Source organism: Panthera uncia (genome assembly GCF_023721935.1).
Source record: "Panthera uncia isolate 11264 chromosome B3 unlocalized genomic scaffold, Puncia_PCG_1.0 HiC_scaffold_1, whole genome shotgun sequence".
Classification (NCBI taxonomy): domain Eukaryota; kingdom Metazoa; phylum Chordata; class Mammalia; order Carnivora; family Felidae; genus Panthera; species Panthera uncia.
Window position 1 is genome coordinate 84,210,206 of NW_026057582.1, and position 13,102 is coordinate 84,223,307.

General features: G+C 42.9%; 1 protein-coding gene across 1 annotated transcript in view; it reads right to left on the reverse strand.

Moving 5' to 3' along the window:
* Window positions 1–13,102, reverse strand: part of EHD4 (EH domain containing 4) — an 85,597-nt gene that overhangs the window by 63,767 nt on the left and 8,728 nt on the right. The window contains exon 2 of the mRNA XM_049613427.1: window positions 337–513. Within this exon, the coding sequence (XP_049469384.1) occupies window positions 337–513 (177 nt within the window). The remainder of the gene's footprint in view (window positions 1–336; window positions 514–13,102) is intronic.

Below are 13,102 nucleotides of genomic sequence, written 5' to 3' on the forward strand. Positions count from 1 at the left end.
TCAGTGATGGGGAGATCACTTCCTCACAAGGCAACTGGATCCATTTCTGTGCACATGAAACTATTAGAAATTTATTCCTTATACTGTGCAGCCTTATAATGTCTAATCCTGGGGATTAGCTCTGTCCTCTGAAGCTACCCAGAATGGGTAATAAATGATCATTTTCTATGATAATCTTTCAAATATTTGAATACAATAAGCATATTCTCTATAGCTTCTCTGTTCTAGAACAGACATGCTCCATTCTGTTTTTGAACCTTTATATGTAATTGGCAAGAATTCAAAGAAAAGGTTTAAACAAAGGTTGACCAAAGATAGCAGTTTGCTGGTCCTTACCGATTCAGGAAAGCATTTCCAAAGCGACTAAGCTTTCGGAAGGGCTTTTTGGGGTCCACGACTAAAGCGTTGCCTGGGGTGCTGCCCTCAGTCTCCCCGTACATCACAGCGATGAAGGAATCGGTGGTGGGCTCTGGGCCAATCCTCATGCCTGGGAAATCTTGCTCCAGTAAGTATCTGGGAGGGAAAAAGAAAAGAAACTTGGCATGTTGTCACAAAGCAAGAGGCCAGGAAGCTTCCTGGGGCTACCAATTTTTAACATAATCATTTAAAGCCCTAGGAATATAGACCCCAAGAAAAGGAGAATGACTGGCATTTTATTCTTTTACTAATGACAAATTTTCAAAGCTTAAAATCTACAACCTAAGTCTCCCCCCACCCGTATAAGAGGCTTTGTAACAGGTCAGACATCTTGTAGACTTCCAGGAGCTTCTGAAAATGTACCTTTCCTTAGCACAATTCCTGTTTCAGGTTCCATGGGCACCATAGGCACCACCCCAGGGAAGTGTACCCAGCCAGCTCCCGTTGCATCCTGCTAGAGCCTGCTCAGGACCACCTCCATTTGGGAAGTGTTCCTGTCCTTCCAGTGTGTTGGGCACACCTCTGTGGGCCCAGGGCACCCTGTGCCTGCAGCCATCATAGTGTTTACCAGGGGCACTGGACTTCACTGTTTGTGGGCCCTTGCAGGCTGGCCTGTGTCTATGGCTAGATGCCTATTCCCAGCACCCAGCACTGTACCTGCCCACAGAGGGCACTCAGTGTAGTGAATGAAATAATGAACCCTTTCCCTCTTTGTCACTAGCAATCAATGTAGCCGTCACATCCTCCCTTGTGCATTTTACAGCTCCCTTGGGTTCCTGGAGATCATGGCCATGGAAGATGATCTCCAAAGAATTCAGCAGCAACAGAGGCTGCTATGGGCAATGGGGTTGAAGGAGGCAGGGGGCAGGGGTTCAGATTAAATACTGCCAGGGCCATTACTAGCCTTATGTGCGAATTGGAAAAAGATGCTGCTTCCTCCAGGTAGACCCAGCCCTGCACTAGGATTTACAGCTTGGCAAGCTAGCTGGATTCCACCCCCGCCCCCACATGCCCCTCTGCCCAAGTGCCTTCACGTGGCTTAACCTGTACAACTGCGCACAGTGGGCCTAGCAAATATCATTGAGGGCTCTTATTTTAGGGGGCTGAGAAGACCAACCCATGTGATACAGGCCAAAGACTGGCTCAGTGGGGTTGTGGCAAGGTAGCCAGAAGTAGAGTGGTGGGGAAAGTCTGCTTTCTGTGGGAAATGCTTGAGCCCTAACACAGCTCCCCTCCACCACTAGCACTTCATTCAGCTGAAGCCACTCAGAGCCCCTCCCTGCCTCCCTCGTGACCAAGATTTCCTTTCCATGAGGAAGGAACCCACTAAAGAGTAGTTATGGCAGGGAGGTGAGCAAACACTACTCCCTCCTTCCTTTGCAACCATGAGGAACATGAAGAAAAGAGTATTTTGGAATACATTTCCCTCATCCCCAAGCAACAGGTGGAAATGCAACAGCTTCAGAGAACACTCCACAGTGACTGTCAAAAATAATGGGGGGGGGGGGGCGGGGAGTGGTGGAGAAGAATCCCTGTTTGAGGTGATTAGGGCAGAGCCATGTCCCAGCCCCTCCAGGGAGATGATCCTTCACCCTGCACAACTTTCTCCAGCTCCCCAATCCTGCAGCCAACAATCTATTTGGTCCTAGCCTGGAGTGCCTAGGCATTTAGGCCCCTAGTCCTAGGGGTGCCTGGGTGGCTTAGTCGGTTAAGCATCTGACTCTTGGTTTCAGTTCAGGTCATGATCTTATTGTTCATGGGTTTCGAGCCCCTTGTTGGGCTCTGCGCTGACAATGCAAAGCCTGCTTAGGATTCTCTCTGTCTCAGCCCCTCTTCTGCTCACGCTTTCTCTCTGTCTCAAAATAAACAAATGAACTTTAAAAAGTAAAATTAAGAATAAATGTCCTGACTGATCAAATTTTGGCCCAGAACCTGTGATTTTATTTCCAGGGATAGAAGGAACTGCATTACCAACTGTCCAACACAATTTTGCCATCTTTCTAAGAATAAGAAATTAGGCCACCCCTTACACTTACGTTTTTTATGTCAACAAAATTGAAATTGCTTAGCGATCTTAGCAAGCTGTATTCTAAACATCTAATTGATCTCATTGGTAGTTTCAATGTCATCCAAAGTTTCTATCTTTCTGTGAAGTTGTGGAGCACCAGAATAGATAACATTTAAATATGTCCCCTACATTTTGAGGAAATGTGAAAAAACAATCGGATAATAGCACAGCATTTACCAAATACTCACTATTTATGTGGAGTACAAAGGCCCTCCACACGCACAGTTGTTCAGTTGTTCTGAGTGTTGTGATCCCCGTAACACTCTGAGGTGGGCACATTTTACAGTTGGGAAAACTGGGGCATCAGAAAGGCTAAGCAACTTGCCTAAAGTCACACAGTAAGTGTTTCAGTGGAAATGGAATGCAGGCAGGTGGACCCCAGGTCTTGTGCTGTCTCCAGATAATGTTTAATTAAAAAAAATTTTTTTTAAACATTTATTTGTTATTGAGAGACAGAGAGACACAGAGCATGAGCAGGGGAGGGGCAGAGAGAGAGGGAGACACAGAATCTGGAACAGGCTCCAGGCTCTGAGCTGTCAGCACAGAGCCTGATGTGGGGCTCGAACCCACAAATCACAAGATCATGACCTGAGCCGAAGTCAGATACTTAACCAACTGAGCCACCCAGGCGACTCTTGTTTAAATTTTTTTTAATGTTTGTTTATTTCTGAGAGAGAGAGAGAAACACAGCATGAGCGGGGGAGGGACAGAGAGAGAGGGAGAATACAGAATCTGAAGCAGGATCCAGGCTCTGAGCTGTCAGCACAGAGCCTGATGTGAGGCTCGAACTCAAGAACTGCGAGATCACGACCTGAGCCGAAGTCAGACGCTTAGCCGACTGAGCCACCCAGACGCCCCATCTCCAGATAATGTTTAAACCTGGGTTTGAGCTGGTGGTTTGCTCAGAGATGAGGAGCACAAGGGGGGTTCAGGGCCCTCATGCAGAGGGTGGCACTGGCCACAGGCAGCACCATCTTGTATCTCCTCAAAAGTGAGAGATAAGAGCTCTCCCAGCTGTCTTCCGGCATGGTCCTGGGGCTGCCCTAACAATGAGGGGCCAGCTCTCCCCATTCTCCCTAGAAAAAAGCTGCACAGAGAAGGAGCTACTTTTCAGAACATGTTCAAATTTAATTTTTTAAAATAATTTCAGAACTTTTTCAGGCACCTAGTAGACTAATAAATAAATACACTTAGGAACAGAAATGTTCATGTTTACAAATTCTTGTGACATTCCTCACAAATCTTAGAAATACTGGTGGAAGTCAGCAACAGCATCTCACGTTCTGTGAAACTCTAGCACTTGTAGAGTGTACGTAGAGTGTGTGGATCTCACATGCACACATGAATGTGGAATTTAGGTTTTACAGCTCCTCTGGGATCTCAAGTCTGAAGTCATTCATCAGCAGAGCTAGAATTCAAGTCCAGAGCACACCCCTCCCAAGTCCACTTAGACTTCAAAGCCCCATGGCCTGGATGAAGCTATATGCCAGGAGATCTGAGATCTGTGGGACAGAGGAAGGAGGATGACCGAGGAGAGGAGCCAGGACTTAGAAGAACAGCAGCCAGTGTCACCAGGCTCCCCGCAGCACACACAGTTCTCACAAAAGGGTTATGTTCAAGTATTGGTTTGAAACTTGACAGGCACTTTCCCATAGAATCAACATTAACAGCAATGGCTGGCTTGCAAGATAGGCTGCAAAGGTCACACACACCGATAAAATAGACAAAGCAGTCAAGAACTGTAGCACTACCTTTTGGGGGAAAACCCGATGTTGAGTTCCACGTTGGGGGGCTCTCTGCAATCTTGCCCCTTCTCACAGCCTTCCTAGGCAGGAAGGGGGAGGGCCCTCCAGCTCCAGGACCAGGGAGGTGAGGGTGGGGCTCAGGCAGGGGTGGAGGGGCCAAGGGATGCTGTAGTTCAGCTATGGGTCCTCAGTGGGGCAGTAACTCACATGTAAAGGTGTATAAGTCAGGCCATCATCACCAAGGAGAGTCTTAAACACTTCCTGATGTTTTGTTTATATAGAAGCACAGGAATCCCCACTAACTTTGGAATAATAGGGGTTTCAGTGAAAACCCTAAAGTATGAAATTGTTTAAAGAAAAGTGGGTGTAAAAAAAAAGAAAAGCAGTTGTTTCTTTTTTTTTTATTGTTTTTTTTTTTTAAGTTTATTTATTCTGAGAGAGACAGAGACAGCAGCACAAGTTGGAGAGAGAGAGAGAGAGAGAGAGAGAGAGAGAGAGAGAGAATCCCAAGCGGGCTCTGTGCTGGCAGTGCAGAGCCCAATGCAGGGCTCAAACTCGCAAAAACTGTGAGATCATAACCTGAGCTGGAACCAGGAGTCAGAAGCTTAATCGACTGAGCCATCCAGGCGCCCCCTTACTTTCAAGTCATGATGTGATCGAAGCTAGAACTTCCTAAGTAGCAACCCTACCAGACGGAACTTTAATACATTATTTTTCAAGTATACTTAAATATACTTTGGTATATATTTGACAAAGAAATATTTGCCTTCTACAGCAGAGAAGCAGAACTAGGAAGAGGTATTGTATAGCTTGCTTACATTGTTAATTCACTTAGTGATACTTTCTCCCACAGATAATCAACAGCCAAAATTCAGTGTTTAATTTCATTATGAAAGCAATACCAATTAAAGACATAATGTATTAACACTGAAAGAGCTCATAATACTCAACACTAGTGAAACAGTGTAGTAAAATAAACACCTTTATATGTAGTAAAATAAACACCTTTGTATATAATCAGGTGGTCTAACCTCACTGAAAAGAAATTTGATACTTTGTGTTAAAAGCCTTTAAAATGGGGATAGTTCTACTTTTTGAAACCTATCCTTAGGAAAAATCCTAGATACATGAAAAAGATTTTTGTGTGAAGATATCCACTGCAGCATTATCTGTAATAGCAAAAAACTTAGAAAAAAAAATTGTGTTCTCTTTCCATGGCTCTCCCGTAATATAAAGCTCACTTATTGTATTTAAGACTTCATATTCCCTACGTCCACCTGGTAGAGTTATGCTGCGGGAAAGCAGGGCTTTTAGTCTCTGTTGTTCACTAATGCTTCACACTTGCTTGGAACAATTTCTGGCACACGGATGAGGTAATGAATGTTTGAGTGTCTGATTCCACTGGCCTTTATACCACCTTTTCAATAGGCCAATGCTATTCCCACCTCAGGATGGCTTGGAGGGCCCTCCCGCAGACATCTGCATGTCACATGGCACTTTCCTACCCTGACAGAGTAGCCTCTCCAGTCTGGTCCCCCTGCCCACCTCCCCATTACCTACTCAGAGCACTTATCAGTAGCTGACATTCTGTCATGTTCTTGTTGGCATGTCACTGTCCCAGGATGTTAGGAGCACTTTGAGAGATGGGCCCTCGTTCGTCTGGGTCACCACCATATCCTGGCATTTAACATGGTGTCTGGCACATAGTAGGTGCAGAACCAGTGTCTGGGAACCGACCAGCTTTCTCCTCGCCCTCATCCAGGTGGCCATCTGGCTCTGGCCTCCGTCCCTCACTTTTCTGCCTCCTCATCACACCTCGTGTGGACTCTGGCCACTTAGTTCTGCCCAGCTGCCTTCCAGCCTCCCTCTCCCCCATCTGTCCTGCAAGATCAGATTCCTCTTCTAAAGCACCACTTTAACCCGACAGCCTTCACCAACAACCCAGTCCTTCCTGGATGACTTCCATTCCCCCCACAAGCCACCCCCTCCTGCCTTGCCCTCTGGGTCCTTGCTCCTCAACTACTACAGGCTCTCTTCCTTCCTTGATTAGTCTCTTCCAGGGAAATTTCTGCCCCTCACTTCCCTTATTTCATTCCCTCTGTTTGGCAGAGAATCATGTCTCAGGGTCTCTACTCTCTATCCTACTTACTCTGTCAAGTCACTTTGCAAAACATCTCCTCCTGTGGGCAGTCCTCCCTCCCTGAGCACTCCAGGACTGTTTTTTTTCTGGCCACTCCCCAACTTCCCTTCTCTTGGGAGCACCTGGGATTGGTGTTATTTGTGGGCCTAGCTCCTCTTTCCTGATAGGCTGACATTTCCTTCAGGGCGCACGATCCACATACTCAGAACTCTGGAGCCCCAAACTCTCTTAGGAATCATTTGGCTCAACCCTGGGTCTTTATAGATGAAGAACCTGTGGATTAGAGCAGGTAATGACTTGCTGGTCAGACTCGCTCTGTGCAGGGCTTGGAACCTGGGGCTCCTCCCGCCTGGCCTGAGGCTCTTTTGCTTTTACACCAGGCTCAGCCCCATTGCTCTGGGCTTCCACACAGCCCCCATACAACCCTATGTAGGACCTGTCAGATACATGACTTAATATATGACACTCTAAGCTGACTTCCCACAGGAATTTTACATTGGAGGGTGGTGACACTCAGATACACTTATGTCACACTGCCAGGCAGGCAGGCAGGCACAATCCTATGCAGCGAGGGAACTAAGAACAACCAGGGCACAGAATATCCAACACGAACAACGTGAGAAGAAAGCGATGAGGTACAAAACCAGCAACCTTGAAGAGTCTGAGTGGATCCCGAGGTACGATGTACAAAAACAGGTCACCCACAGGCACAAGGCTGACCAGCTGTGTTAAACTTTGACATATCAGAGGCTTTCTCAGAGCTATAAGCTCCGGGGACTTGGTGGTGTTATCTGCAAAAACAAGAATTCAAAGGAACAAGAGGCCACAGGAAGACTCTAGAAGAGCATCACCGTAGTTCAGAGCCAACAAGCCCACTGCACAGGCATCCTGTGCATTAGATGGATTTTTTGTCCCAGGCTCCACCTTGTTCTCCTTTTCCTGTGTTCTCAGAAAGGGCTGCCACTTCCAGTGGTGATTACTCCAGGAGTCTCGAGCCAAGCCGTCAACGTGGAAAAAGACAGACAACTGGGATTCCAAGTAGCTGGCGGGAGGGGTTGGTGGGGAGGATGGGAGATCTGCCATCTCCTCATCCCTGTTTGTGGAAGACCATGGCGTGGCCTTGTCCCAGTGGCTCCTGGGCACACTGGCCCAGCCTAGGTTCAAGGAGCTGATCTCATGCAAGAGCATATGTGGACAGAGTCTTTTTCCTTCTATTGCTTACATTAGAAAAAAAAAAAGATTTTTAATGTCATAGGGAAAAAAAATGTCACTTGTGACAAGGGGAAAATAAATCTTCAGGACAATGAAAGTCCCTCAAAGTACTCTTCTCAAAGACGGGCTTAAAAATGGGGTGCCTGGCTGGCTCAGTCAGTAGAGCGCACAACTCTTGATCTTGGGGTTGTGAGTTAAGGCCAATGTTTGGTATAGAGATTACTTTAAAAAAATAAAACCTTTTGGGGCACCTGGGTGGCTCAGTCGGTTAAGTGCCCAACTTTGGCTCATGTCGTGATCTCACGGTTTGCGAGTTCAAGCCCCGCGTCGGGCTCTGTGCTGACAGCTCAGAGCCTGGAGCCTGCTTTGGATTCTGTTTCTCCTCCTCTCTCTGCCCCTCCCATGCTCATGCTCTGTCTCTCTCTGTCTCTTAATAAGAAATAGACGTTTAAAAAAATTAAAAAAAATAAAACCTTTAAATCTTTTAAGAACGACTGAAAACAAACAAACAAGGTGCATTATTCAATGATAGACTTCCAAAACTCTAGCTGCCAATTTTTTTTTTAAATTTTTTAACGTTTATTTATTTTTGAGACAGAGAGAGACAGAGCATGAATGGGGGAGGGTCAGAGAGAGGGAGACACAGAATCTGAAACAGGCTCCAGGCTCTGAGCTGTCAGCACAGAGCCTGACGCAGGGCTCGAACTCATGGAAAGCGAGATCATGACCTGAGCCGAAGTCGGCCGCTTAACTGACTGAGCCACCCAGGCGCCCCTCTAGCTGCCAATTTTGTCTCCCCTGGGTATTCATCCAGGCATTCTGTCTAGGTTCTGACTTATCCTTAAGATAATAGAAAAGGCATTAATTATTTTAGTAAGACAGTAGTCTCCCCTTACAGAGGGAATACATTCCAAGCCCTTCAGTGCATGTCTGAACCCTATATGCACAATGTGTTTTCCTGTTACACGCACCTATGATAAAGTTTAATTTATAAATTAGGAACAGTAAGAGATTAACAAAAATACCAAATAATAAAAGAGATCAGTTATAACATTAAACTGTAATAAAATTATGTGAATGTGGTCTTTCTCTTTCCCTCAAAATATCTTACTGTACTATTCTCATCCTTCTTGTGATGACATGAGACGATAAAATGCCCATGTGAGAGGAGGTGAGGTGAATGAATGCAAGCATTGTGACACAGCATTAGTACCATACGTCAAAAGGAGGATCATCTGTTTCTGGACTGCGGTTAAGTGAAACCACAGAAAGTGAAAGAGTGGATAAGGGGTTGGGGGAGGCTACTGTATACCTAACTTTCGAGGACTTGTTGTGTGAAGTCTTTATCTGAAAAGACTATTTTATCCTAAGCACTTTATGGGGTAGGTTCTACTTTTATCTCCATTTTATAAGGAAAAAATTAAGGCTTGCGTAGGTTAAGTGGCTTTGTAGAACCTAGATTTCTTACTAGTCCTGCAAAAGCACTACCTGCGCTAAATCAGAGCTTGAGAGGCTGAGTGAGCCTGCAACAGGTTACAGGAATGAGCTCTGTGAATCATAGCAGATATACAAGTCTAAGGCTTTTTAGTAAGTATTCAGGAACCAAGTAAGCATTCTAAAAAGTAATATGCCACATCTATTTGGGGTGTTTAACGAGCATTATTTTTAAATTTTCAAACCAAAATCTAGAGAAATGGCTTGTGTCATGATGAGATTTTTAGGAATGTTTGTGCATACACTGGCATCTGTAGATAGTTTAAGAGTTCAGTTCATTGATAAGGACTGGGACTTTTTTTTTTTTAATTTTTGTTTATTTTTGAGAGAGAGAGAAACTGCGAGCAGGGGAGGGGCAGAGAGAGGGAGACAGAGAATCCGAAGCAGGCTCTGTGCTGTCAGTGCAAAGGCTTCAAACCCAGGAAGTGTGAGATCATGACCTGAGCCAAATTCGGATGTCCAACAGACTGAGTCACCCAGGTGCCTTCGACTGGGACATTTTTAAAAAGAGCATTCAACTAACTGCAACAGTCATTTTTTTCTTTCTTTTGAGTATTAGTTACTAAGGCTTTTGGCCAAATAGATGTGAAAGAAATATATAAAGCACAGCTTTTCAGTTCAGTGGAGAAGCAGTTGTATTTTCTTATTTTAAAATCCAAGGCTGTGAGTTTAAATACATTTCAGTTTAGAGTAAGTGTTGGAAAGCTTTACGTAATGTGTTCTTTATTGATATTACTCCGTCCACCATTTCACTAGGAGAGTAACCGAAAAGAAAGGGTTAGTCCTTCAAGTTTGATTTGTGTTGAATCTAGAAATGATGTTTCTAAAGCAGTTTCCTTTGTTTATCTTCATGCTCAATACCAAGAAATGGAAGAGAGAGAAGAATCAAACGTGTTATCGCAAAAGTCTTATAAAATGGTCAAGAATATATAATGTTTTCCTAGTAAGTTACCACCACCACCACCACCACCACTTCTGGACGCCACCAAACAACAGATTATTATGAAACCACACTGTACAGTTTGTTTATAAGGCATTTCACACATGTTTTATCTCTTCAGCCTCACTGTGGTTGGAGCAGGTGTTTTAGCCCTGCTTAGGACAAGGTAAGCAGCTTGCATGAGACCGCATTAGCACAAGATGATGACTACTTCTAACATTTTGATATATTTCCATCCAGTCATTTTTCTGTGAATGTAATTTTTTATTTATAAAATTGGGATCAAAATGTTTAAATACTTTTGCATCTAGATTTTTCACCATTAGTTTTGCCTTGTGCCATCAGAAATTACTTGAAAACAGGGGCACCTGGGTGGCTCAGTTGGCTAAGTGTCCGACTTCGCCTCAGGTCATGACCTCGTGGTTTGTGGGTTTGAGCCCTGCGTCGAGCTCTGTGCTGACAGCTCAGAGCCTGGAGCCTGCTTCAGAGTCTGTGTCTCCCTGTCTTTCGGCCCCTCCCATGCTCATGTTCTGTTTCTCTGTGTCTCTCAATAATAAATAAACGTTAAAAAATTAAAAAAAAAAAGAAATTACTTGAAAACAATTTTTTAATGGCTGCATACTATTCTCAGATGAATTTCCTGTATCCTTACTCTTGGGCATTGATATAGCTTCCCATTTCTTGCTATTATAAATCATGCTGAGATAAATACCACAAACATCTCACGTCATTCAAAATTTTAATCTTTTTGAGTTACTGAAAAACTAAGCCAGGCCAAGCCTCATTTCCATTTTAAAACTCTATGTCTTCCTTAAGTGTAAAACCTAACTTTTATTTTCATTTTTGTTTCTCCCTTAGTTAAATCATGGACATCTTATGGCCAGGGCTGCTTGTTCAGATGACATCATCTTTGAAACTGCTGTGCCTACGAAGGAATCTACATTAGCCTGTGGGATCAAGAAACTGGAATTTGCTGGATAAAGCTGTTTCACAGTTCTATTTTTCCAGCTATGAATGCTATTTAAACCACGCAGGGCTGAGATGTGCTTAAGGCACACTGCTGTCTAACATGTGCCTGTACCCGGAGCTACTCAGGTCTGCCTTCCATGCTATTCTGGAAGGAGGGCAGGAGAAAGAGAAGGAAAGAAAGGGAAGGAGATGAAAGGGAGTGGAGGTTCACTGGAACAAAAGGCAACATGCTTCTCCATTTTTTATAGTCCTGTTAATTTTTCCAGTCATTCATTTGCTCACACATGAAGATCTATTAAGTGTCTTCTATGTTCGGTGTTGTAATTTATGAATGTGATGACAGACTTTGTTTAGGTTGATCTGGGAGCACTGGAAAACTACATGAGGAGGCTATAGAACACAGCACTTCCCAAAGTTACTTAACCATAGAACCCTTTTTGAACACCTATTAATAATCTCCCATAATTGCCTTTCATAGAACACAGGGTTAAAAGTAAAAGGAAAAAGCTCAACATCTGTTCTAGTTTTTTCTTTTCAAATGAAATTCTTTTCAAATTAGTAATAGAAAGATAATTTCTTAATGTGATTAATTTATAAAATATTAAACCAATAACTAACATCACATCTTAGGGTGAAATAACAAAAGCACTATCATCACAATTAGAAGCTTGATATGGATGTGGCTTCCTAGTACAATAAAAGATGAAACAGAAGAGGAAAAAAAGTAATCATGAATATAATCAATACAGTTGTCTGTCTAGAAAACCCAAGAGGATCTACTGAAAATGTCAGAATGACTTCAATCAAATGAACAGATACGAAACAAAAATGTGTAAAAATCAGTAGCTATCTTGCATACTTGCAGTACCCATCTAGAAAATATAAAGGAAAAAAATCTGATTCATTAAGAGTGAAGGAATATAAAACACCTAAGAACGGCATTAATAAGAGTATACAGAACCTATATGAGTAAATCAAACACCTTTCTGAGAGGTATAAAAGGACTGAGTAAGAGCCATGCTGAGTTCCTGCTTGGAAAGAGCAAATACCAAGATAAACGCAGTTCCAATACAAATGGATCCCCAAGGGATTTTCTGGGAAGAATCTAATAAAGTAGTTTTAAAGTTCTTCTGAAAGAATAACAGGAAATGATGATTGACAGTATTTAGAAAATAGAGAGAAATGAGATCAGAAGGGTCTGTGTTACCATTTAATTAAAGAATGTTTTAAAATGACAATCCTTAAAACAGTATGGTCTGGGCATAAGAATCTACCAACAGAACAACACAACAGGAGTGAAAGGTTCCAAGAGATCCCAATATAATTCATTGTGTTTCCAAGTGGATTAAAGAGTTAACTATTGGAAAGATTTTTTTAAATTTAAGGATTCTGTAATATTTAAGGATTTTCCAGGGACATCAAAGACATCATCAAAGAGGAAGAAAGTGTTTGAGTTGACCACAAATATTAAATATATCTCCATGTCAAAAATGATCATAAAAAATTAAAAAGGCAAAGCTCAAACTGGAAAAACATAATTATGACAAAAGACTAAGAACCATTATTGAGCAAAACATTTAAATATCTACAAGATAAAATGTAGTTGGGGCGCCTGGGTGGCTCAGTTGGTTGGGTGTGCAACTTTGGCTCAGGTCATGATCTTGCGGTTTGTGAGTTCGAACCCAGTGTCAGGCTCTGTGTGGACAGCTCAGAGCTTGGAGCCTGCTTCGGATTCTGCACCTCCCTCTCTCTCTGCCCCTTCTCTCTCTCTCTCCAAAATAAATAAACATTAAAAAAAATTAAAAAAAGATAAAATCTAGCACTCCAAATGAAAATTGGACAAAGTTCACAAACAACTCTCAAAGAAATAGAGATGATGACTACACATTTTAGAAGTTCAACTTCACAGTAAAAAAAAAAAAAAAAAGGCAAATTAAGAAAAATTTTTTCCTATCACGTTTATTTGTTTTTAATAATAATGCCTAGTTTTACTGACAGTTTGGTGAAATAATAATCTTCATATTAGACTCTGTGGTGGGAGTCTAATTTGGAATAACTTTTCTGAAAAAGGAACATATGTATATAGACATAGTCAGAATAAAACATGTAATGTTCTA